Raw genomic sequence first — 26,073 nt, 5'->3', positions numbered from 1 at the left:
GAAAATCAACCCAAAGGCCCACCATTACAGGAAAACGTTAATACATTATCATACATCTAAAGATTATGCAGCTATGTGAAAATAGGGAAAAATGTTTATGATACAATACTAAATGAAAATGGACTGTAAAATATTAAGTATTCTGTGCCTGCAACTATGTAACAGATACACGTGGGTGGTAATAAACACAAAAGTGTTAAGGTGATGGGGTTAAAAGTGTTCTTATTATTACTATATCATTTGTCTTTAATGCTTATGTATTTTTTTTAAATTAAAAGAGGCTTTTACATGAAATTATGAACATGATAGCACTTTGTTTTTCAAAACACCCCACTTAAGTGTTCTTACCTGAAGTCCCCTGCTGTGAACTTGGCCTCAGCAAGTGAAAAGGCAGCTTCTCTCATCACTTCACCCATCAACATTTTAGTCTGGAAAAGCAAAAACCAACAGCCAATAAAACCAAGTTTTTTTACAGGGAAAAATCATATCATAATCATGTTCCTTTAACAACCATCAGTATTTTACACCAGGTGTACATGTAAATATTGATTTGGTAACAATAAAATAAATATATCCAATTTTGCTTGAACAGTTTTGGTTATGGTTACTAACAATGTTGCAAAACCATGAGTTTTATAATTAAAATACTGGAACAAAGGCACTAAGAAATAGAAAACTGAATCTTTACTGAAGGGCCGACCTTATTCCTGAATGAGTCCATGCTGTTTTGCTCAAATTAATCTTTTAAATTCACTATACTGCTCTCAAAATCCTAATGGCACAGTGATTCTAAAATCTGGAATATTTAATGTTTGAGAATACACAATAATTTTTTTTGAAAGAGAAAAAAAACTGGGACAGGTGGGTAGAAAGTTACCAGACAGGCCAGAGGACAGTTATAATAAATTCTGGGGAAAGAGCATTTCGGGCATTAGAAACAGCTAATGCAAAGGTCCTAGAGGAGGATGCTAGAAAAAAAGCTCCAAATGAGATCAGAGGGGCAGGCAGGGGCCAGAGCAGATCAAGTGGGGTTTGGGGGCAAGAGTAAAGAGTTTGAATCTTATTAAATGTACTTTCTGAAACTTGTTACATTTACAATGGCATTTTTACTTTTGAAAGAAAAATGTTTAATTAAAATGCCAACGGTCGTGCTGGATTTTCCATAGACACTTCTAAAATAAATACAATTCTAAGCAAACTTCACTCTACCTCTATTATCTTCTTAAGGATCTGTCGAAATCGAAGAGTTAAGGCGTCAGATTTTTTCTTTAGGAGGTTTCGACCTGTCTGTGCTCCTTTTAACCGAGCCCTCATGATGGTCTGTGCCCTATGTAAATAAAGTTAAAGACATTTAAAATAAAAATACTTCCCCAATATGGTGTTAAAATTATGCGAATTCCTTGATGTCGTGAGAGCAAGAATATATACCATTTGTAACTGACAGGCTTAACTGGTTTCTCAATACTGTAGATTTCCACCCTCAGTGTTCCATAAATAAGAAGTCTTTTTTATTTAAAACAGAAACAATCCTTTAATAAGAACTTAATAATTTGATAAATAAGTTAATAAATAACATTAATAATTTAATAAATTATAATAATAAATATTACTTAATAATTGGTTAATAATTTAATAAATTTTATTATGATTTAATAAATATTTATTAGAACTATTTTATGATACCAGCATAGTTTAAATAATTACTTGATTTGTGAGTTAAAACAGTATATGTTTCCATTAGGTATGCACTAAGAAAAAAAAAATCTGTCCAATGATATATGTCAAAATTTGAAATGCATTTACCTTCAGGACCAACAATTCTACTTTAAGGGATTTATCCCCCTGATTTACTCCCACATGTACACAAAAACATGTACAAGGTCAAGAACGAGTAGTCCAGCCTTATTTATAATAGCAAAAGGGTAGGAACAAGTTAAATGTTCCACAAATCACGGTTCATCATACAACAGAATGATATGAAGCCATTAAAAAAAAAGAGGAAGGTAGATCTGCATGTGCTCCTCATATTACATTGTCTCAGTTATGCACAGTAAGGGATGAATGTGCTTATATAGAGAATAGTTCTAGAGAGGTTCACAGAAAGTGGTAACAGTTTCCTTTGGAAAGTGAGGTTGAGTGAAAAAGATGGATTTACTTTTTACTACTATATTCTGTTTTACCTTCTGTATTTCATACCACAATCATTTATCACTTTTTCCATTAAAAGTGTGGCATTGAAGTGTTTTGATATCATCAATTAAGACTCTACTACCAATCACTTTACTAATTTGTAAATGACTCCAGGTAACAAATAACACATATAAGTAAACACTTCTGAGAAGTGACAAGCCACTTAAATCTCCTTACCTCCCTATTTCAATCTTTTCTCATCAGAAACCCCAAAACCAAAGTCAAGAAAGCAACAGCAGAAATTGACATTTCCATTCTTGCTACCATATGCCAGATAAAATTTAATAATGAGAAAGGATAATAAGATTCAATAATCAATTGTATAACATACCTAAAGTGATTTAAGGGGACATAATTTCATATGACTGGTGTTATTACCAACTGCAAAATAGTTTTTGCTAAACTTCTGACTAAATTCTTAGATTATACTGAATCTTCTACCATAGGCCAAAGATTACTAAAATAATTCTATAGCTGGAAGGGGCTTTAGACATTATCTTGAAAGATAGGAAAACGAAGCTCAGAAAAGTGAAACGACTTTCCCACAGTCACTCGGTGAAGAAAATGCAGAGCAAGACCTGAAACAGATTTCTGACTCCAGGGATTTAACCAAGGTTCAAACCTAGGTCCACTGTACCCCAACCATGTGCCATACTACCTCACCTATAGATTAAGGGGACATAATTCAGGTGAACAGTTCTGTCTTTGAAAAACTAGCTATCAGTGGCTGAATTTGCACTGACTAGCTTCACTGGAGGTCTAACCCAGTGAAGCTGGTTCAGCTTCCAGCCTGAGCAAGAGCTATGCACCCCAATGTACCGTGTTGTTGACACTAACCACCAGACTTTGGGCTCAAAGAGTTGAACCAAATTTAAGTCAAGTCCTAGTACTGCAAATGGCAGCAAGTTTACAGTAAAAAGGTGAACTGGTTCATAAAACTGAATTCACCACGCTAATTTTAATTTCCTCCTATATTTAATTTCTTTTCTCATGAAATAGACAAATTTTAATTCCTGAGACTCAAAGAGTGACTTGCCCAAAGGCTTATAGCCAGTATGTAGGAGAACCTGGATGTGACTGACTTCTGTTCACTCCAAATCCGTCATGCCTCTTTTGCTTCCACTCTAAACTTGTTTTGCTCTCTGTGGTGCCTAAGTGGGTGACAGCCCCATTTCACAGGATAACACTGTAAGGTAGTAGTGTCTGAAACAGAAGTCACTAGTGTGTTTCCTAGCCTCGCTCTTTAAACACTTGTTATTTTACAAGTTACAGAGCTGCTTGGCCCTACAAAAAATGTTTGACCTTCAGCTAGGATGATGACTTTGCTTCCAGCTGAATCAAAAACATCTGACTACATGACAAAGTACCTGCTGATAAGCCTTGGGGAAAATATTTAGAGAAGCAGTTACTTCCTGCACCTGATTTTCCTCTCAATCGGCAAGCTGAGTGCTCTCAAATAGCAATTTTCACATTCACAAACCTATCATTCTTGTCTAAGCCCAAAGAGTGTATTTTCACCTCTTAGTCTCAAAGTAAAAACAAAACAAAACAAAATGTTAACATTCTGACTACTAGCAAAGATAAACACAGCCAGACATTAAAACTGTGAAAACAGATATTATTCAGTAACCACTGACAGCAGGGGAAAGAGCTGAGCTCCTTTCTGATTGTGCACAGGTGATTAGGCATTTTAAAATGAGCGAGGAGAGTGAGAGTGGATGCGAGTCAGAGAAAAATTCCAAAAGGTTGGGCATTGGAAATGCCATCAGGCCAGCTGTGTCTGCTAGCAGGCAATTAAGGAAGGGAGGTCAGGGGCATAGTCTCAGGTGTTGCATAGAACAAAGAGTAAATTCTGGCTGGATGAGTTTTCTCAAGCCGGCATTTTACTAGGGGCTGGAGTCATTCTAGGAACATAGCCTTAGGCTACTAGAAGCCATGCTAGAGTCTGGTGTCTCTTAGGGCAGAGGTTTGGATGGAGTCAATCTTTAAGTGCTGGGAGTTCTACAGTCCTCACTACCCCAGGGTAGTCCTGAGCCTTATCTATTTCACGGGCACTGCCTTTCTCCACAACTGACTTACTTCCCACCTAGGACTAACAGCTATTAGAAAGTCAATAGGCAAAGGTAGAAACCAAACAAACAAAATCCCCTTCATTTCATTAAAAGCTGTAGCCACCCAGGTAGGTACAGAAATCTAGGTTTGGGGGTTAAAATACAACTCTTATTTTAAAGCATCCTCAGATTCTCTGAGAAAAAGTCAAAATAAAGAAAAACAGCAGAACACCCCCAAAGAGATAGGACCACAATCAAAAAGATCTAAGTGTCAAAGCCAAAACTGATTTTCTGCTCCTCAGTGAAAAAAAGAGGAAAAGGAAGAGGGGGAGGGGGAGAGGGCAAATAAGAACAATCTTCACCTTCCACAAGTTGTTAGGCACGTTTGAGAAAACTTAAAATTTTTCTCCTGACAAAGAATTCAGGCCCAAAGAGAAAAGGAGGCCACAACTGAACAGACTCCACGGCATGGGTTCATTTAAGTAACATTTTTTGTGAACCTTCTGTGGATTAATAATCAAGACACTGCTCATCCTGGAGAGAGCTCACAGTCCAGTGGTAAATATACATAAACAAATATGCACTTTACAATGTGATGGGTGATATTAACAGAAGTCTGAATGACATGCAACAGTGACAGACAAAAGGAGTGCCTCGGAAATTCAGGTCTAGCTTCCCACCACATGTGACATTTCAGGGGATCTTGGAAAATGAGTATGGGTATCCAAGATCGAACCTGACGCCCACTTTAGGGCGATTCAATTCAACACCCAAATTGGTTTAGAAGCCTGCTTCCCACCGCAGTAGACTGCTCTTCTCAAAGCATTTATCAGGGCTTCCCTGGTGGCTCAGTGGTTGAGAGTCCGCCTGCCGATGCAGGGGACGCGGGTTCGTGCCCCGGTCCGGGAAGATCCCACACGCCGCGGAGCGGCTGGGCCTGTGAGCCATGGCCGCTGAGCCTGCGCGTCCGGAGCCTGTGCCCCACAACGGGAGAGGCCACAACAGTGAGAGGCCCGCGTACCGCAAAAAAAAAAAAAAAAAACAAGCATTTATCAAACTTCGTCCGCTTGTCTATCCCTCCACTAAACTGTGAGCCCTGTTAGGGCAAGAGTGGCGACGATTCATAGTTATATAAATCCAGTGTCCGGATCAATAAGGGAATATGGAATGAATGGCTCGATTAATGGCTAAAGTCAGCTGATCTCTACAAAAGCCAGCAGGCCGGGCGCCTGTTCTCACGGGCTGGACTTGCCCTGTCCAGTCTGGTTCACTCAGAGGAATGTGTAAGGGGCCCCTCAGGGAGCCTCGCCCTGGACTCACGAGAAGAGACTGGAGAGAGCTCAGGTCGGCCCAGGAAACAAGGAGCCCCGCTGCTGGTCCAGGGTATGTAGGGATAGCGGCTCGGGCAGGTCTTCCTGAACACCTGTTCGTTCCATTCTTTTACTTACATTCTCGAGGGAAAGATTTCAATTCGGTCTTTGGCCGACATTCTGACGATGTCTGTTCGGCCTGGGTCCCTGGCCGGGCAATCGTGGCTGCAACAAGCCCACCCACTGAGTCTAGCGCTACCTGAGTCAGCTGGTTGTGTCCCGTGACCCCCTGGCGTTGCTAAGAGGCAGCCAGGATACGCCTTCTTAACTTCCGCTTCCTGTCGGTAGGGGTTGGGGGTAGGGGTGTGGGGAAGGCGACAGGAAGAAGGCGATGCCCGGATGTTGAGGCGCGCGCACCCCGGAACCGCCTCTCATTTCCGGTTCGTCTTCTAGCTGCCCCCCCCCGCCCCCGCCCCCCCCCAGTCTGCAGCTCCCAGGCGGCTGCGCAGGGCGAGGCGAAAGACCAGGGAAGAGTACACTCGTTCTCTTCCTCCACTTTTCATTTTTGGTCACAGCGCCACCTCATGGTTGACTAAAGCTTTCAGAGAGGATTTATTTTTCAGGGACAAGGAATCAGAGTCCTCCCTCTTACCTGCGCCTTGAAGGTTCCTTAGCGAAAGCTAAAGACAGCGAGAAAACGTACTTTTCAGGTCCTCCTAAGGTCCACATTCTTCTTTGTTCTCGGAGGACCTGGACTCCATGGTCAGTGACGAAGAGGGGCCTCCATCCTGTTGGCGCTTGCGTGCTGCGAGGTGGTTCCGCATGCGCGGTGGGGTCGAGCGAAGCGCACGCTGAGAGTCGGCGGCTGCTACGGGTGCATCAAGTCTGGTCTCTCCGATTGAAGAGCGTGGCGCCGGACACCAGTGCGGGATTCACACACATACCTCAGGTGACTAGTCGCCCCGATCGGTTTCTCCAGGAATTCACTTTGCTTGTGTCCAGTGACATGAGTGATCGATAGAGGGTAGGCCCCGGGCTAACACCCCCTCCTTCTCCCGTCCCTGCGCGGGAAGTGTCTGCACACAGCTGCCACCGCCCGCCGGCTCCGTGTCGGTCTCCCCGTGTAGCAGAGGTGTCATGGTGCGAACGGAGGCCTCTCGTGAAGGGAGGCGGGCCGAGTGACTGAACAGCCCTTTCAGTGTGCTTCAAGTGGGGACGCCGTGAGGTGGGGCGGCCTTGGGAGAATGCCGTGACGCCCCCGCCCCGGGACGCGAACACTTTGCCCTTTCCGGGCCTGAGAGTTCCATCCTTTTTTTTTTTTTTTTTTCTTCCGCCCCAGCAAATACTCTCAATTGTAACCAGACCTGGCACTTCAAGGAACCCGTTGATTGGGCCACGATATTGACAAGAGTTGGGTTAAAAAAAAAGATCCAAGTTTGTTCATCTGATAAGTGATAGTAAAAAAATCGAAGCTGCTTTCGCCCTGTGTTGCTGGAGTGGTGCGTTTCTGGAGAGTGAGTCGCTCCTTAAGATGGCACTAAAAGATCCTACTGAAGAGTTTATTACTCTTCGTATCGGTTTGCCGTGTTTCAGCACCGATGAGAATAGACTTGTAGAAATACGCGCTGTGATCTTACGGTTAAGCAGAACTAAAACACATAACATACGGGAATTTCAGGTCCCTTTTGTCAGCGCCCCAAACTTAGGCTACTTTAACGTTCATTAACAAGAAACATTGTTTCTTGGGGAAAAGGTGTAGCAAAGAAGTCTTGTTTTTTCTACCGATTTAAGCTGTTATCCAAGGGGAAAAAACCTTGTAACTCTGTGTCTTTCAACAGTTTGGAATTATTTACGTAGAGCTTTACTGCCTCTTCTCAGTTCATTGGATGCCACATGACAGTTAGCGATTCTCAAAACATCTCAAAAAGATGCACAGTAATGTTTTTAGAGATGGGTGCTTCCTATTTCAATGACAGTGAACTAGTTTAAAAGCTTTATTTGTGTAGCACTTATGTAGTAAAAACGAGCATTCAGAACGTAACTAAGTGTTAGGGCCGAATCAGCATGATCACGGGAGTTGCCTCTATCGCATCATACTTTACTTTGGAAACGAATGTGGACTTCTGTATCCATTATGGCGACTTGACCATGCAGTGGTTTAAGAAGTCCTGCCTACTGTTTGACCAGGCAAAATTACTGACATTGCAGGGTATTTGAAATTATCTTGGAATTCAGTTCATGTATTTTGAAAGATGGGTGTTCTTTACTGGAGAACACATACTGTATTGTAGTACTCTGACATATTGAGGCTTTGTGGGTTAAACTCTGGAGTCAATGTCAGATGACCTGGATTTAGCTCCTGTTGTACTTAGTAAGCATTTGTCTTTGAGGAAGTCATTTAATACTTTATTTTAATAATAATTGTTTAATGAATTAAGTTACAAAATGGAAATGATAGCTCCTTTGCCTTTTAATAGCTTATATTTGTATAGCACATTACACTTTCCAAATTTTATCACATGTATATTATTTCATTTGATACCCGCCACAAACCGGTGAAGTACATGGCACACACTAGAAACTACAGTTAATGGGAATGCATTTCCCAAGCAGCCACAGCTAGTAAGTAGGAGAGCGAAGTCTGGAACCCATGTATAGAACTATTCCCAAAGTCAGGCTATGCTACTTGCCTGACTTGAGGACCCTATCGAGGGCAAAATAAAATAAGTCGAAGTGCTTTGAAAATTATGTAAAAGGGCTGATAGATACTTGATGTGTGACTCCTATTCTCCTGACTGATGTTTTTCAAAGTGAGTGTTATTAGCATAATATTTCCATAAATAAGGAGATAGGTTCAAAATCTGTTAACCATTATGCAGGTTCTTTTGCAAAGTAGATTTTTTTTATACTCCATTACTTGTCTTTTACTGGGAATGACATACCATTAGCAGTATTCCTTTATTTACACCGTCTATTGCAAAGAGACTTGTACCTCCTGAAGCATTAGCGTCCATATCTCCCTTCAGGATTCTTTTACACGATTGCCTATGTTCTTTTACAATTGAATTAAGTCTTGCTTCTCCAAAATTATTGGCTTTACTATTTGAAGAAACTTGGTGAGTAAAAGTGGTTAGCACCTGTTAAATCTCTTAAAACTGTTTCATACATTTCCATAACGTTTATTTTTATATCCAGTTTGAAACTTTTTCAGCTCTCAAATTTTAGTACTTTACATGCAGATATTTGACAACAGTTGTCAAGAAAAAAAAAAGCCCTGTTTAAAAATGAAACAACCAGCTCAGCTGTTTCTTGGTGGGTAATTGAATGTCTGCTTCCCTTTATTTCCTAAATCCCTGTTTTGTCAGGCTTCAAAGAGAAATATATCTCTGCCACTATTATTAATATGCAGCTTTATTTTTTGTTATACGGGATAGGTTAATACTAAAAGTTTGCACTAATTTATAGTTTATGTTCCAGCACTGAATATGTACATTGATAGTTCTTTTTGTTTAAGATGTTTTACTGATTGTCATGTATTTATCAGTGATATTGAGAGAAAATATAGCCTGATGTATAAGACACAAACTATGGATTCAAACTTCATAGGTTCAGATTTTGACTGTCATTGTTAGCAGTATATGACAAAACAAGATGCTTAACCCATGCTTCATGTTTTTCATCTATAAAATGGGGAAGACTAGGAGGAAAGTGATACCTCAGGGACATAGGCAGTGGCCAGATAATATAGGACCCTGTAGGTAGTGGAAAAATGTATAAATCAGTGGGTAAGCCACTAGGAAGAAACATGTGGGTGCAGGTAGCAAGTTCTCAAACTGCTCTGAAGCAGAACTCTGGTGTTCTATGAGCTGGATGTAGGTGTTCTGTCTTTAAGATAAGTAATGACAGTCTTATTTCCCAATTAATATGAAAAAAAATAAGTTAGTAGGTGAAGTTTCACAAATTTTTCATAGGACCTTAGGTCTTATTATTGCCTGTCTTCTGAGCTTTGACAATAGTAAGTTAGTTAAGGTTAGCAGAAAAACATGAAAATTATCAACTATGATTAATTTGAAAGCTTCCTTTTAAAAATGTGTTTCTACATATGGTATGATTTTAGGCCTGTGGGTCATAATAGGAGTGGTGTTGAAAATAGGTTGGGTGGATCAAAGGGAGTAGTTTTAAATATATTTAATGTGTGGAGGTTAAGAGAAACTTGAACTTTATAGTAGTGGGAATCTATAAAGCTGTTCTCGAGCTTCGGTATAACTATTCAACAAAAGAGAAGAATATTTGGGAGTAATGGGAAAAGTGGAAGCTAAAAATTATGGTAGTTGTGAATTAAATTCAAGTTTGTTTTAAGAGGAAAAAAATTCAGATTACTCTCTTTTGTGATTAATAAATTTTTTGTTTTTGTCTTGACATGTGATACTATAATTTTGGCTATAATAAATAATAGAGTATATCATTTGATATATGGTTAGGGTTAGGATTTAATTTGTTGGAAGAGTCTTCCCTTCATGTAGCAGGCGGTAACATATCCAGTCTTAGCTGACTTGGAGGAAGAATAGCTTTAGTTTTTCTGACAGGTTTATAATAGTAGTGATGCTTCCTATCATTTGTTATTTCTTAAAGTATTAAAATAATATTTTACTCTTAAGGTATACCTTTAATCCTTCAGTGTCAGGACTTTGTAAATGGTCGTTATTTTTTATGATTCCTCTGAAACTGATGGTAGAGAATCACGCAAGCCTTACAAAAATGTGGAGCAAAATAAAAATTAAAGCTTGGTTCCAGAACATTCCTCTGTTTTCTGGTACCATTTAAGAAGTTTAAAGAGGGGAGAAAACCAATAACTTCTTCCAGTGGCAAGATGTAGAAAATTGACATTTTAACATTTTGACCTTAACTGAACACTTACTTGATTCTTTTGTTCAGATTGCAGAATGCCGGGTCTAAGTTGTAGATTTTATCAGCACAAATTTCCTGAGGTGGATGACGTAGTGATGGTGAATGTAAGGTCCATTGCTGAAATGGGAGCTTATGTCAGCTTGCTGGAATACAACAACATCGAAGGCATGATTCTTCTGAGTGAGTTGTCCAGAAGGCGTATCCGTTCTATAAACAAACTCATCCGAATTGGCAGGAATGAATGTGTGGTTGTTATCAGAGTGGACAAAGAAAAAGGTAAATGAGAAAAAGATTTAAAATAATTTATATTTAAAAAATTTATATTTACTTATTAAATATAAGTTTATATTTAATATATAAGTATTCATATATTAAATAATTTATATCTGGAAATTTTTGATTTAAAATGGTTTATTTTAAAATATATTTTTTGTAAATTGCCTACTGAAGTAAAAAAAAAAAGAAAAAAAACACCTCCTTTTGTCTTTAAACTCTTTTACATACAGAGTTGTTAGAGAAGGGTGCTAGTTAACCATCTAAACAAGACCTTTTAAGTTAGTAGTGTTTTGGGGTTTTTTTGGTGGGTTTTTTTTTTTTTAATTTTATTTATTTATTTATTTATTTTGGCTAAGTTGGGTCTTTGTTGCTGTGCACGGGCTTTCTCTAGTTGCGGCAAGCGGGGGCTACTCTTCGTTGCAGTGCATGGGCTTCTCATTGCGGTGGCTTTTCTTGTTGCAGAGCATGGGCTCTAGGCATGCAGGCTTCAGTAGTTGTGGCTCGTGGGCTCTAGAGTGCAGGCTCAGTTGTGGCGCATGGGCTTAGTTGCTCCGCGGCATGTGGGATCTTCCCGGACCATGGCTCGAACCTGTGTCCCTTGCATTGGCAGGCAGATTCTTAACCACCACGCCACCAGGGAAGCCCAGTAGTGGTTTAATTAGTACATCCCAGGACTAGTTTTTGTGAGCCAAGTAACCTGAATTTTATTCCCAGAGGTTATCGGGATCTTGATAATTGACTCATTGCCAAACTCACCAAACTCAGAGAGACAAATAAGCAAACCAGAGTACTAGTTCATTCATATTTGTCAGGTGCCTTTTTATTGATTTAGAGTTAGATTAGTAATCAGGTTATTGAATAAGTGATGGAAATTGGGCAAAGGTAAGTGGATTTTAGGAATATTTTTTATGTCTTTAAAAAAGCAGTATACTGCAGACAACACACCCAAAACCCAATATTGTATGTCTCTGATAATCAGAATGTTTGTGACCCCCAGATCCTATGGGATCTTTCCGGCAGAGATGAATAGGTATTCATTTATTTACTCTTTGGGTGCCCCTTCTTTGGACCCCATGTAAATCTTCACCTTTGTGAACACAATTTTTCTAAATATATTGTATAATACCATTGAGTAGGTTTTGTCTTCAACTGGCTTAATATAGTTAAGATAATTTGTTTTAGTCATCTTACTATAGTTTGTTAGATTTTAGTTTCAGGCAAGTGGTTACCATCATGCTTAAAAGACCAATCAGTCACCCTGACTGAGCTTGGCTTTCTGAATCTCCTCAGCCACCTAGTTAATTGATACTTCTGCAAATGAATAATTTTATACATAACTGACTTCTTTTCTGATTATAATCTTAGACAATAAACTTTCGAGGCAGCTTGTATTACCCCTTAGGTGGTGCTACCACTTAGCACATTGATTATTCTAAATGCTTTGATATGACTTACTTGTGCCACCCTCCCCAGCTTCCATTTTTTAAACTGCTTGAAGACTGAGATTATTCCTTAAACTTGTGTTTCGTTGTTGCTCCAGTAGGACCTCGAATGGTGTCTTATCTTATATTGCTTTCCTATTATATGAAATATATACACAAAAAGGAATCAAATACATTTTCAACTGCCATCAGAAAAAGTGAAAGGGTAAACTTGTATAAGTACAGTATTTACATGTAAAAATTTATTTTCATAATAGCATTGTTTTTACAGTGTTAATTAAAAACAAGAAACAACAATCTAAATTGTGGTTATATAAATCATGACACAACCAATCAAGGCAATTTTATACAGAATGGGATCTGAATATTCTGATATGAAAAGATCTCCAGGGTAAGATAAGAAAAAAAGCAAAGTGCAGAAGATCTATAGAAGGGATCCTTTTTGTTACTAGAAGATTAAGTCCTATTGGATAAACCATTCATCATAACTGCTATAAACCCTAAACAAGTATCTGAACAGGTGGTAAAAATTACTCAAGGAGAGTGGGAGCAACCAAAAGCAGGCTGAAACTGAAGGCAGGTTGACACTTGGAAGAAAGGAACTGCACTGGATAAATTTTACAGTTTTTTGACTGAATGCATGTTACAGACAACTTCCAAGCAGGGCATTGAAAATTCTAGGGGAAAACCTACAGTCTTAATGGCTTGAGAGCCAGAGATGAGAGTTCTGGACAACCACAACAGTTGGAAAGTAGTGATAGGGATTAGAGAAAGGAGAGACACAGAGGGAGAGCCCCCAAGTTTATATATAAATTCTGCTGAAATCTCTGGCCAGCCCATGAAACTAGTAATACACAGGGTAGACTGCAGCCCAATAGGGTAAAAATCTAAACAAATTTTGTTTGCTTTCCATCTGGGGAGACAGAGCTTATAGTTTTGAATTCAAACAAGCTAACTGCTAAAACAAAAATTCAGTATCCTTGGGAATTCCCTGGCAGCCCAGTGGTTGGGATGCCTCACTTTCACTGCTGAGGGCGTGGGTTCAACCCCTGATTGGGGAAATGCAAGCCGTGCGGATTAGCCAGAAAAAAAAAAAAAGAAAAAATTCAGTGTCCCTAAGAGGAACCTAAAGGAATTCACAATGTGCCACATATATTTCCTAATGTCAAGGATACAACTCAAATTGCTAAATAGTTGAAGAAACAGGAAAATATGACCCATACAAAAAAGGTAATCAATGGAGACTGACCTGGAGATCACCCTAATGTTGGAATTAGCAGATAAGCATTTTAAAGTAAATGTTATAACTGCTCAAAGATATTAGGAAAATATGCTTAATAGTGAATGAACAAAATGAAATCTCAGTAGAGATATTAGAAACTCTCATAAAGAACTAAATATAAATTATAGAAATGAAAAATATAATATCTAAAAAATTCACTGGATGGGCTAACAGCAGATAAAAGATAACAGAAGGCTCCTTGAAATTTGAAGGTAGTTCATTTAAAAAGAACCAATCTGAAGAACTGAGAAAAAAAAAAAAAAACCTGTCAACTATCAAAAGCTCTATTCCAAAAGAAGGGGAGAAAAAGAAAGAACAGAAAATATATTTGAAGAAACCATGGCCAGAAGTTTCCCATATTTGCTGGGGAAGAAAAATGTTTATATATTAGAGAAGCTCAGCAAACCTGAAGCAGGATAAATACTAAGACCACATTTAGGCATACCAAACTATTGAAAAACAGAGAAAATCTTCAACGTAGCCAGAGGAAAATGATGTTATTTGTAGGGGAACAGTAATACAAATTACTGTGGCATTCTTATTGGAAATAATGAAGGTCAGAGCATTGAATGATATCTGTAAAACACTGAAAGAACACTGTCAAACCAGAATTCTGTATTTGAAGAAAATATTCAACAACAAAAATCAAATGAAAACATTTTCAGGTAAATAGAAACTAGGGGAATTTATTACCAGGTAAGACCTACATTATAAGAGATGGTAAAGGAAGTTGTTCAGGCTGAAGAACTGTGATGGCTAAAATGGAAAATATGTGGGTGAACGTAAAAAACCATTTTCTCCCTCTTTATTCTTTTTTTTTTAAATGGGGGTGTAGTTGATTTACAATGTCGTGTTAGTTTCCAGTGTACAGCAAAGTGAATCAGTTATATACATATATCCACTCTTTTTTTAGATTCTTTTCCCATGTAGGCCATTACAGAGTATTGAGTAGCGTTCCCTGTACTATACAGTAGGTCCTTATTAGTGATCCATTCTATATATATAGTAGTGTGTGTATGTCAATCCCAATCTTCCAATTTATCCCTCCCCCCACCATCCCCTGGTAAACATAAGTTTGTTTCTACATCTGTAACTCTGTTTCTGTTTTGTAGATAAGTTAGTTTGTACCCTTTTTTTAGATTCTACATATAAGTGATGTCATGATATTTGTCTTTCTCTGTCTGACTTATGTCACTCAGTATGACAGTCTCTCCATCCATCCACATTGCTGCAAATGGCGTTATTTTGTTCTTTTTTATGGCTGAGTAATATTCCATTGTATGTATGTACCACATCTTCTTAATCTGTTCCTCTGTTGATGGACATTTAGGTTGCTTCCATATCCTGGCTATTGTAAATAGTGCTGCAGTGAGCATTGGGGAGCTCCCTCATAATTCTTTAAAATACATGTAACTACTTGTCTCATTGTGTACCCATGGGCCTTTTATTTATGGAGGTGACTGGTGACATGGAGAGGCCAATGCCATTGAAAGAACATTTTTATTATTAAAGTTTCCCAAGAGATGGGAACCCAGCATGCCATGCAAAGCCACATGAGGAAGCACCGGTTTTGATCAGGAGATAGAAGGAGCAAGGGGAAAGCCTAGGCCAGAGCTTTTATTGAGGTTTCCATGACAAAGGCAAGGCAGGTCGGCATAAACAGTTTAGGGTTGGCTCATTTGAATAGTTTGGGCAGGGCTTGGTGCATTGGGGCTGTCCCTAGTTGTCTGGTACCTGGCTCTATGCTGGTTTAGGGCATGGGATAATATTGGCCTGCTGTGTGGAACTTTGATGAGATGATTGGAGGTATGGGCTCTAGATTGGTTGATTTGCATGTAAAAGGCTGCTCCCACTAAGGCCTTTGCCAACTCTAAGAATTGTCTAGTGCCAGGCAGGGAAGTCTCTTCCCCAGTCAGCCAGGCCACAAATGTCAGAGCATCAAGAATACAGAAAATATAGTTAATGCAGTTGACCCTGTGATGAATGGATGCCAAATAGACAAATACAGTGTCTTTTGGCTTTAGCTCTCATTTGGATAATTGAAAATTATCCCCTCCACTAAGGTAATAGAATATGCAGTTACACGATGATAAAAATTCATTTCTGAAAACAAAAATCTCTTACCTTGTACTTTTTATGCAGTATTTTGTTGATACGATTTTAGTGGGGAATAAGTGTAGGTATGCCAACCCAACAATCTGGTGGTGAAAATTGTCACAGTGATTCTTTGGCACTTAGACAGAGATAATTTTTTCAAATTTTTCTCATATAGGATATATTGATTTGTCAAAAAGAAGAGTTTCTCCAGAGGAAGCAATCAAATGTGAAGATAAATTTACCAAATCCAAAACTGTAAGTTGATTTTTTAATCAAATTAGTCCACTATTTGATGTGTTTAATAAATAATCTGCATGGTGTGTTCCTGGCAGAAACAAAACCTACATTTTCTGTAACAGTATTACCATTTCTCACTCTGTGTTACATAGAAAAACAATTTGAAGACTTTATTTCAAAAGAGTATGACTTCAGTGTTCTTGTCTCATGATGTTACTACCTTAAAGCATTGCTTGATGTGTAATATTCTCAAACCAGTACTGGACCATTAGTGTTTTTAAGGTATTTTAGGTTAAATTAACTATGGGTGATTTCAGCTGATTGGGCTTGTCGCAGCATGTAGTTTTTGATTTTCAGCTCTGTTCTGGGATAAGGATCACAGAGACAACCAGCTATTGTTTGTTAAGAATGAGCAAAGGTCGGGCTTCCCTGGTGGCGCAGTGGTTGAGAGTCTGCCTGCCGATGCAGGGGACACGGGTTCGTGCCCCGGTCCGGGAAGATCCCACATGCCGTGGAGCAGCTGGGCCCATGAGCCATGGCCACTGAGCCTGCGTGTCCAGAGCCTGTGCTCCGCAACGGGAGAGGCCACAACAGTGAGAGGCCCGCGTACCACAAAAAAATAATAATAATGAGCAAAGGTTTGTAAAATGTCTTTGAATCCAGGAAAGCAAGGCAGGGCCTGTTACTTAGTGTGGTTCTCCACACCACCCCTCACCCGCCTTGGTTTTTTTCCTTTTCTTATTAGTTTTGCTGTAATTTCCTCAGGAAGCACTAATAAAGCAAGGACAGGCATTTCTTCATTCTCATCTTTCTGTATTTTTCTGTTCTCTGGTCCTATTTAGATTTTCCTTTATTCCCTAGATCCTCAGTGCTTATTGGCAGTTTCCACTGGTTCTGTTTTCTCTACCCTTCTCTTGTGTCTTTTGTTCCTCTGCCATGTGTGTTTCTGTCCTCAAGATAAAATGCCAAGAAAACAGTGTTTACATGAAGAAAAGATTTTTTAAATCTTGTTTAACCCCAGTAAAAGAGAGTATAAATCTAAAAGCCATCAGACCATTACCCAAATCTTTCAAGTCCCACCAAGTCCAGATCTGAGAAGCACTGCTCAAGGAAACTTCCTTTTTGTTTTGTTCCCCTAGGATATTGTAAAATGAGCATAATAGATCTTATTAGGATAATAAGACGATAGAATGAAATAGCCAATGTTAGTACTTTTCCTCACTCAGATTTTGTGTGTAATTAACATGAAGGCCTCTTTATACTCTTTTTCTTCTTTAAGCCCCTTTATGTTTAGATTAGGAAAAGAGTTTGGCAGCAGTGGGTAGGAGGTGGGTAGGATTGAAGGATAACTGTTAAATGATAACAGAGCAAAAGAAATAATAAAATCTCCATCCAGGTTCCATGCTCTTATGGAGTAGTAATAATGCTATCTTACATTTTGATCCGTAAGACCTCACTACAGTAAAAAGGAAAGATACTAGTATCTCCCTTTCCAGCTGAGGAAATATATTCAGAGAGGTTTGTTTGTCCCAGAATTGACTTGATCTGGGTCTTAGGTTGTAAATGCTATACTACTTGTACTTGTTATACCCACTTGAGTTCGTTATTATGGAAAAGCGAATATTTCTCTATGGAGAAAGAATTTGTGTGTGGCGATCCTTTGTTGTTAAGGAATTAGTGTAGTCAAATTAACCAAACGTTTGTTTTTATATGCTATCTACTAAAATGTAAAAATACCTTTTTTTTTTTTAATATAGATCTCTTACCTTTGAATTGTTGAGCTCTTCATTTTGTTTCTAGGTTTACAGCATTCTTCGTCATGTTGCTGAGGTCTTAGAATATACCAAGGACGAGCAGCTGGAAAGCCTGTTCCAGAGGACCGCTTGGGTCTTTGATGACAAGTACAAGAGACCCGGATACGGTGCCTATGATGCATTTAAGCACGCAGTCTCGTAAGAACACCTTCTTAGCTCTGCTTCTCCATTGATACTACAGCTGCTGGGTCTAGCACACAAGTTGAGAGCCTGACATTTAATAGCACAACATTCATGTATTAAGTCCTTGCCAAATTTAGATTAAAATATTTTAGTATAATAGGCCCATGATATGGGCCAGTCCTATAAAGCCGAGCCTGTATGATTTGGTATACCGTAGTTATGTAGTTTTGTAAACCATACGGTTTCATCTCACACTACTGTCTTACATACTCTCCTCTCCTAGTTTTGTTATTGTCCTAGGTGACTTCAGGGCCAACATAGATGTTTTGTTTAAAACTTGTTTTTACCTCAGTTCCTTAGACCTTCAGCCCATGCCACATTAGCTAGTCTTCCATATAGCCTTACCCTGGGTCTTACTGTCACCAGGATTTGCTCTGTTTCCGAAACCTTTAATTCACACATTCTGTTCTTTCACCACAGCCTCCTGTCCTTCCAGCTCCCACAGGTAGTCCTACTCTGTGTCGTTTTAATTCTTATTATTATCAGGCTCTGATTCCAATCCTTTTTTTTTCCTCCCTTTTTCACCCTTTCCTGCCTTCCCTTTCTTATTCAGCATAGACACACCATGGTCCATCATTTCAACAACTTTCTTGCCAGTGTCATGAGTTTTGCCCTGTTTTTCCTTCTGTTACATCCAGCCTTGGAGTGATGTTCCTGCCTTCTCTGCACTTGTAGACTGCTGGGTGCTGCTAGGAAAAACCACAGTCTTGCAGGTTGGTGCCACTGCATATTCATGGTCTCCAACCTCAGCTGGGCCTTAACTGCTGCCCCACATTCTCTTTGCTCCTGGTCACTTCCTCTCATTCTTAGATTGGCTATTTTAGAACTTCTCCACACTCTTCCTCAGATACCCACTCTGTCCCTCTCCTCTCACTCTCACCTGGTGCGCTCACTACCTAAAAAAGAAGGTAGAAGCCATTGCACAGGATCACCTCTACTTCCACTTTCTCAGCCAACTTATCTCCATCCCACCTGTCACTACCTCCTGTGCTCCTGTCATACTGGAATTTGGATCCTTCCTGCTCTCAAAGTAATCTTACCACCTGTGCCCAACTATTCCTAAGGGATGTCTTTCCATCTACTATTCCCTCTCTTGGGTCTTCAGCCTTTTTCTTTATTGGTTTTGCTCCATCAGCATAAAAATATGCTCAGATTTCTCCCATTTATACTAAAAATGAACTTTTCAACCTCCCCTCTACTTTCTCCTGTCACAAGCACTGTGTCCTCTCTTTTTAACAGCCAGATTTCTTAAGTTCTCTGTACTTACTGCTCTACTTCTGCACCTCCCAGTCCTTCCTAGATGTTAATACCTCACAAGCAGCCTCACCACTGCATTGTTACTTTCCCAGCCCTTGTGCTGCCAAGGGTTATTGGTCTCCTCAGCCCTCAGAATGGCCAAGTGGGGCTTAGAACTGTTAGAACCTCCATCAGGCCTACTCATCAGAGGCTCCAGATACCTTCTAGTTTACCCCCTCTCCTCATGTGACTTATTTTTTTTTTAAATATCACCTTGTGGGAAAGGTGAGAATAATAATAACAGCTAACATTTATATATTCTCACAACAACCTATGGTATAAGTGTCATTATTATTCCTATCTTATAGATGAGGAAATTGAGATGAGATTAAATTGTCCAAGTTCACACAGCTACCAAATGGTAGAGCCTCAAGCACAGGCATTGTAGTTATGCTACAGAGCTTATGCTATTAACCATCAAGCACTGCTTTGTATTTCTGTCCTCCCTGACTTCAGTCCTGGACTCCTCAGTCAGTACATGTCTTACCTTGGTTTGCTGTCATTATCAGCCCTGCTTACCTCTCTAGCTTCTGCCTCCACCCCGTCTCCGTTACCACTCTGCATTCTTAACAAATAACAGGTTACATTCTTAACAAATTAACATTCATCTTAACGAATTAACATTCACTCATCACCGTTCACATTGTTTCCTTGCTTCATCAGACATGTTGCAACTGTCCAGATTTAACTCATGATAATTCTGTGCCACATGTGCTTCATTTTTTTTCTCTTAATTAAATAATTAAATATAATTTCTGAGATTGTTGGAAACGATATTTTATTCCTCCCAAGCCAGAATTCCGGTCACTTATCAGTGGTAACCACTATTCTGAAATTAGTATGTATCATTATCATTTATATACATATACATGTGTGGGTAGGTTATGAAAAGTATGTATAGAATCTTTTTCATGTTTAAATAATTTGTTTAAACAAAAAATAATTTATCATTGTAACAAGCTTTTCTATACATTTTTACTCATAATGCTATTATTGACCAGAATTTCTCCAAATTGATAGATGTATGCCTACTGCATATTAATTTCTATATAGTATTTCGTTGTGAGAATATGCTTTATTTGTTCCTCTATAAAGAGATTTTTACATAATCCCCTCCGCCCTTTTATCCCCCTACTTTTCAAAACTGCTATGACAAATGTCGTACATGTCTCTCTGTACAATGTCTGGGAATTTCTAAGATACCTAGGAATAGAATTGTTGGGTCATAGGATTGATTATATGCACCTTTAAATTTACTTAGTTTTGCCAAAGTACTCTCCAAATTGGTTCTACAATTTATATTCCCTCTTCATCAACATTTGGTATATATCTCAGATTTTTTTTTTTTTTTTGCCAAACTGATTGACGTACAATAGTGTCTTGTTTTGATTTGCATTTTGCTGGATGTTGGTAAAGTTAACAGCATTTCATGTTTATTGACCATTTGTATTTCTTCTGTGAAACATCTGTTTATCTCATTTCCTCATTTTCTGTTGGTTTGTCTTTCAGTTATAACTTTCTTAAAACTTTAAGTTCTACCTTAGCTCGTTAAAATCCTACCATTCTTTTAGTCGTCATTTCATTTTTTCCATTTGTTCATTCATTCAGCAAACATGCCAGTGACTAAGACTGTGGTCCCTGTTTGTGGCACTTACAAGGGTCAGATGAAATGCCACTTCACCCATGAAGCCCTTCCTGACCCCACTAATTAATATCTTCCTCTCCTCACCCCCAGGGATGCACTTCTGTTTGTTTTTTTAAAAAATTTTTCCATGTTTTTGTCCTTTTTAAGCTCCTTGAATCAGGGACTGCTAATTACATGGAAATGCTTAATTATAGTGGGATGTGAGACGTATAAGCATAACTCATTTTATTGCACTTCGCATATACTGTGTTTTTTTTACAAATTGAAGGTTTGTGGCAACGCTTCATCAAGCAGGTCTGTTGGCGCCAGCTTTCCAACAGCGTTTGCTCACTTCATTGTCTCTGTTACACTTTGGTAGTTCTTGCAATATTTCAAAATTTTTCATTATTTTGTTACCGTGATCTGTGATCTTTGATGTTACTATTGCAAAAAGATCACATCTCTCTGAACACTCAGATGATGGTTACCATTTTTTAGCAATAAAGTATTTTTAAATTAAGTTATATACATTTTTTTAGACATAATGCTATTGAACACTTAATAGACTACAGTATAGTGTAAACATAACTTGTGTGTGCACTGAGAAACCAGATGTGTGACTCACTTTATTGCTATACATGCTTTATTGTGGCAGTCTGGAACTGAACCCGCAGTATCTTCAAAGTATGCCTATATAGGCGACATTTTAAATTGCTTGCTTTAGCCAGATCTCTAAAATTTTTCCTTTAATAATAATCAGTTGGATGTTTTCTGTTTGTCATACAGGCCTAAACGCTTTACTTGCATTATCTCATTTAATACTACAATCCAGTGAGATACACTGTTTTCATTCACATTGTACATATTTGGAAATTGAGGTCTAGAAAGGCCCCAAAACACATAGTGATTAAATTGTGAAGCTAGGATTTGAACTCTAATTCTGACACTGAAGGCTGTGCTCTTAACCATTATTCTGTGGTATTATGTTTGGTGTCCTAATTATCAGTAAAGTAACCTTGACATTTTGTTTTGTGTATGTGTGTGTTGTTTTTTTTTTAATTATCAGAGACCCATCTATTTTGGATGGCTTAGATTTGAATGAAGATGAACGGGAAGTACTCATTAACAATATTAATAGGCGCTTGACTCCACAGGCTGTCAAAATTCGAGCAGGTAAATGATTTTTTAAATGATGTTTAAAATATTTTGCATGTACCAAAAAAGCTGTTACATAATGAGCCTCACCAAAGAATATGTTGCTACATCAACATCTACCTTTTTCTAAACGTTTTTCATAACACGAAAAGTTAAAGAAATTAAGTTATCTTTGCTTTTACAGAATTATAAAATACATATATATTGACGCAAGTAAATGAGTTCAGCTAACCTTAAGTTAGCCCGCTTTCTGGGGCATGGGGGGTGGCGATTATTTTGTTTTAGTGCATGCTTTAAAATTCCAGCAGTCCAGTAACATCCTCCCAGGCCTCTGGATTAACCACTGTTATGTTAGTTTGCAATATATTCTTTCAGCAGAGATTTTTCCTATCCACATATGGTGTATAGGAATGTATGCTGTTTATATTCAGATGTAAATTTTTATGTTTTTATAAGGATGAATACTATGCAAAATTTTCTTCAACTAGCTTTTTCCACTTGGTGTATCATGGCTGCCCTTTCATGTAGAACACGGGAATCTTTCTCATTTTGAATAGCTAAGTAATATTCCATAGAATGATAAACCTTGATATAAGCCAGTCTCCTCTTGATGAGTGTTTAGGTTGTGCCAGTCTTTTTATAGCAGTTGACCCTTGAGCGACGTGGGGGAGTTAGGGTCGCCTACCCTCTGTACAGTCTAAAATCCACATATAACTTAGTCCTCCGTATATGTGGTTTTGAGTCCAAGATTCAACTACCATGGTTCGTGTAGTGTTGTAGTGTTTACTGTTGAAAAATTCTACTTGTAAGCAGACCATGCAGTTCAAGTCTGTATTGTTCAAGGGTCAACTGTATTACAAAAAACACTGCAAATTAACACCCTTATACACATACACTTACCCATTTATACAAGTGTTCGGTAAGGCAGATTCTTAAAAGTAGAATTGCTGGGTCAGAGGGTATGCAGTTTTTAAACTGTTCTAAACAGTTTGTGGTTATTATTTCATTCAGTCTTCATCACACTCCTCATCTCCATTTTACAAATAAGGAACTGAAGCACAGAGGGGTTGAAATCATGACTTTTAACCCAGACATAGCCAGAATTCAAGGTGTTCGTTAAATTTCTCTGGTTTTTTTATAGTTTCATCATTCAGGGGCTTGATGTGAATGAGAAGATACAATTTCAGTGCATATTCAGATATTTTTAATTATGAAAATTAATGGCTGGGATTGATAATTGAAAGGATGATGAAAGCTTTCATACGTATTTGAATACTAGTGTATTTGTCATGTCTCTAATTTCTTTTAAACCTCTAAAAAAAATTTTTGCATTTTTTTGGTATAAGCTTTTGAATTTTTATAATTTTAGATATTGAAGTGGCTTGTTATGGTTATGAAGGCATCGATGCTGTAAAAGAAGCCCTGAGAGCAGGTTTGAATTGTTCTACAGAAACCATGCCCATCAAGGTGAGTAGTCAGTTTTTTCCCTCCCTGATAAACCAAAATCACCTAAACCAAATCAAACCAGATTTTTTTAATGATCATGTCTCATAACAAATGTTATGAAAAGTGGTTCTTGATACGATATTTCTAGGAGATGTTTACAATTATGTGTAGGCTTTTTGTTGTAGCTACTGCTACTGTCACAGTGGATGGAGATTCCTGTTGGTATTTAGTGCCAAGGGGCCAGCTGTGCTAAGCCTACTTTACAGTAAAGAGTCACTGTGCCCATAATGCTCATGGAATCTTGAAAAGAGCAACTTATTCTCTCATATTCACACAGAGCTTTCAAGATGTTTGCCTTGAATCTTTCATTAGCAATAAAATTAACTGGATGGTTGTTATTCAGAATCTCATAGAAGAATTTCTTCTATCAGTTTAGTTTGGAACCAAACAGGAATTTTAGAGACAAATTATCCATTGTGCCAATGATAGCTATAGTTAGTTTAGCCACCAAAGACCCAGAAGTCATAATCCTTCATATTTGGTATTGCAGTAGCCTGTTTATACTACTGGATTAGATCATAGTATCAGTTAGCTTTGGCTACCTAAACAAACTACTCCAAATTGCTGTGCTGCAGAATTGGGAGTAAGTTTTAGGGTGATTTGTTGTTAAAGCAGCAGATAAGCAAAACGATTCTCGAACATCCTCATTGTTGTGTGTTGTATAGGTACATTCATAATTGAATTTTGTCTTCCTTAGATTAATCTAATAGCTCCTCCTCGGTATGTAATGACTACAACCACCCTGGAGAGAACAGAAGGCCTCTCTGTCCTCAACCAAGCTATGGCTGTTATAAAAGAAAAGATTGAGGAAAAGAGGGGCGTCTTCAATGTTCAAATGGAGGTGAGGTCAATACTGGGGTTTTTTGCCTTGTTCTTAAAGTTCTTAAGAAATTTAAATGATCTAAGTGATTTGCATTCTAAAATATCTAATCGGAGTCATTTTAAAACATGAGATGCGTTTAAGATTACAACTCCCCTAAGCATAAAATAATCATTGACTCAGAGAGTTCCTAAAAGGGTGTTTATAAGTAAATAAGAACTCTCATGGGATGGTTATTCAGGACTGTGGTCACTGATCCCCCAAAAGGAAAAAAATATAGACAATGAAAATAAGTGATTGGTTATTGCCAGAATTTAATGTAGAATGCTTAAAATTTGATTTCAGAATTAAAAACAAGAATAGTCTCATACTTTCCTCATCTCAACAAGAACAAAAACTAATTTTCATATATAATTTTCAAAACAATTTCTTCTGTGGAAAAGAATAGTAAGTAATTTATTTTGAAGCCAGAAGATGCATTTTTACAGGACATCTTTTTGTGTATTTGAAAGATACAGCCACTGCAATTATTTTCATATATTTTCTGTTCTAGCTTGTTAGAAATTACAGAAAATGTATTAGGTTTTAATATATATGTTTTCTTTTCCTGTATTGTCTTACTCTCACAAATTTCTTTTATTATTTATCTCATGGAATTTATTGGTGATATTTCAGCACTCAAAAGTGAACAGATAGGGCAGAGTTGTTAGCAAAGTGTTTTTTTAAGAGTTAAAATACCAGGCAGTAATACTATTGAAATTGAATTTGTGTACTGTTTAACTACTTCACTTTGAAATTGTGCCTCTGCTTCCACAGCCCAAAGTGGTCACAGATACAGATGAGACTGAACTTGCAAGGCAGCTGGAGAGGCTGGAGAGAGAAAATGCCGAAGTGGATGGAGATGACGATGCGGAAGAAATGGAAGCCAAAGCCGAAGATTAACTTTGTGGGCAACAGAGTCCAGTTTAAGGAACACAAAGCAGCCTTCCTGGCTGTTAACCCTAGACTTGAAAGTTTTCCAGTATTGAAAACTTCAAAGCTGAATATTTTTTATTTCGAAGTATTTAAATGTTCCAACAGACCAAAATGTGAAATGCCCTCCTAAATGTCAGCTGTTTTCACACAGTAGCTCTGACACCTTGAGCATTTTTTAAGGGAGTGGCCTGATTTCACTAGAGACAAATCTTTAAGAACAGTCATAAAATGGGGCGTGTGATTTCCATTTCTGATGTCTCCAGATTGGCACCCCTTTGTAGTTCAGTGCCTCCATGAGATTTACCAGGGGCACCCAAAGCAAATAGTCCTAACCTTTCTATATAAAATGTATCAAGCAAACATTAAATAAATTTCTGGGATATTTAACCATAGGTTTCTTCCTTATTGTCACCAGTTAAAAGCATTATGATTACTAAGACCCTAATTCTATTATCTTCATTTTATTTGAAATGTAGTAATATAAAGGCAGGTGACCTAAAGGATCAATATAGCAGATCCTTTCAAAGGGAGGGTTTAGAGAACATAATTTTAATTAGTGAAAGTTTACTCCTAGGGGGAAAAAGCCTTAAAATGCAACTAAAGAATTACATTGGTTGTGTGCCTTTTACCTATTTGAGACTGATGACAGCATGTGGTATGAGGGAGAATTTATCACACTGGTCCTTGTTGGTGTACTAAGCTGCTTGCCTTGAGTTTGTAATTCAGGGTGGTAAAGGTTTTAGGGGTGTTTTTCTTAAGAAAAAGATGCTGCTTTTTAAATTAAGTTATTTGAGTCTCATTGCCCAACTTTTGGGGTTTTTTTCCAGTAAAATATTTGCTAGGTGCCACGTAGAAGCTTCAGTTCTCTTCATAATAGAGTGGGGATCTGTTTGAACACAATTACAAT

At 38.2% G+C, this 26,073-nt stretch overlaps 2 protein-coding genes across 4 annotated transcripts in view; one reads left to right on the top strand and one right to left on the bottom strand.

Annotated features, from left to right (window-relative positions):
• Window positions 1-6,402, bottom strand: part of ATP6V1D (ATPase H+ transporting V1 subunit D) — a 13,285-nt gene extending 6,883 nt beyond the window's left edge. The window contains exons 1-3 of one of the 3 annotated variants that reach the window (XM_082647471.1): window positions 6,204-6,402; window positions 1,210-1,327; window positions 349-428 (exon numbers count right to left, since the gene is read on the bottom strand). In XM_082647471.1, the coding sequence (XP_082503597.1) occupies window positions 349-428; window positions 1,210-1,327; window positions 6,204-6,280 (275 nt within the window). In that variant the 5' untranslated portion in view covers window positions 6,281-6,402. Of the gene's footprint in view, window positions 1-348; window positions 429-1,209; window positions 1,328-5,561; window positions 5,855-6,203 lie in introns of those variants that run through there. The other 2 variants (XM_082647472.1, XM_082647473.1) reach the window with 2 other exon arrangements.
• EIF2S1 (eukaryotic translation initiation factor 2 subunit alpha) lies at window positions 6,364-26,073 on the top strand. Its single transcript, XM_082647470.1, has 8 exons — window positions 6,364-6,500; window positions 10,487-10,735; window positions 15,732-15,811; window positions 17,594-17,745; window positions 21,777-21,883; window positions 23,235-23,332; window positions 24,069-24,212; window positions 25,008-26,073. The coding sequence occupies exons 2-8, from the start codon at window positions 10,495-10,497 to the stop codon at window positions 25,131-25,133; spliced, it is 948 nt and encodes a 315-aa protein (XP_082503596.1). The 5' UTR covers window positions 6,364-6,500; window positions 10,487-10,494; the 3' UTR covers window positions 25,134-26,073.

The sequence above is a fragment of the Grampus griseus genome, assembly GCF_964374135.1.
Source record: "Grampus griseus genome assembly, chromosome: 2".
Lineage (NCBI taxonomy): Eukaryota > Metazoa > Chordata > Mammalia > Artiodactyla > Delphinidae > Grampus > Grampus griseus.
This window is presented reverse-complemented; position numbering and strand designations above follow the sequence as displayed.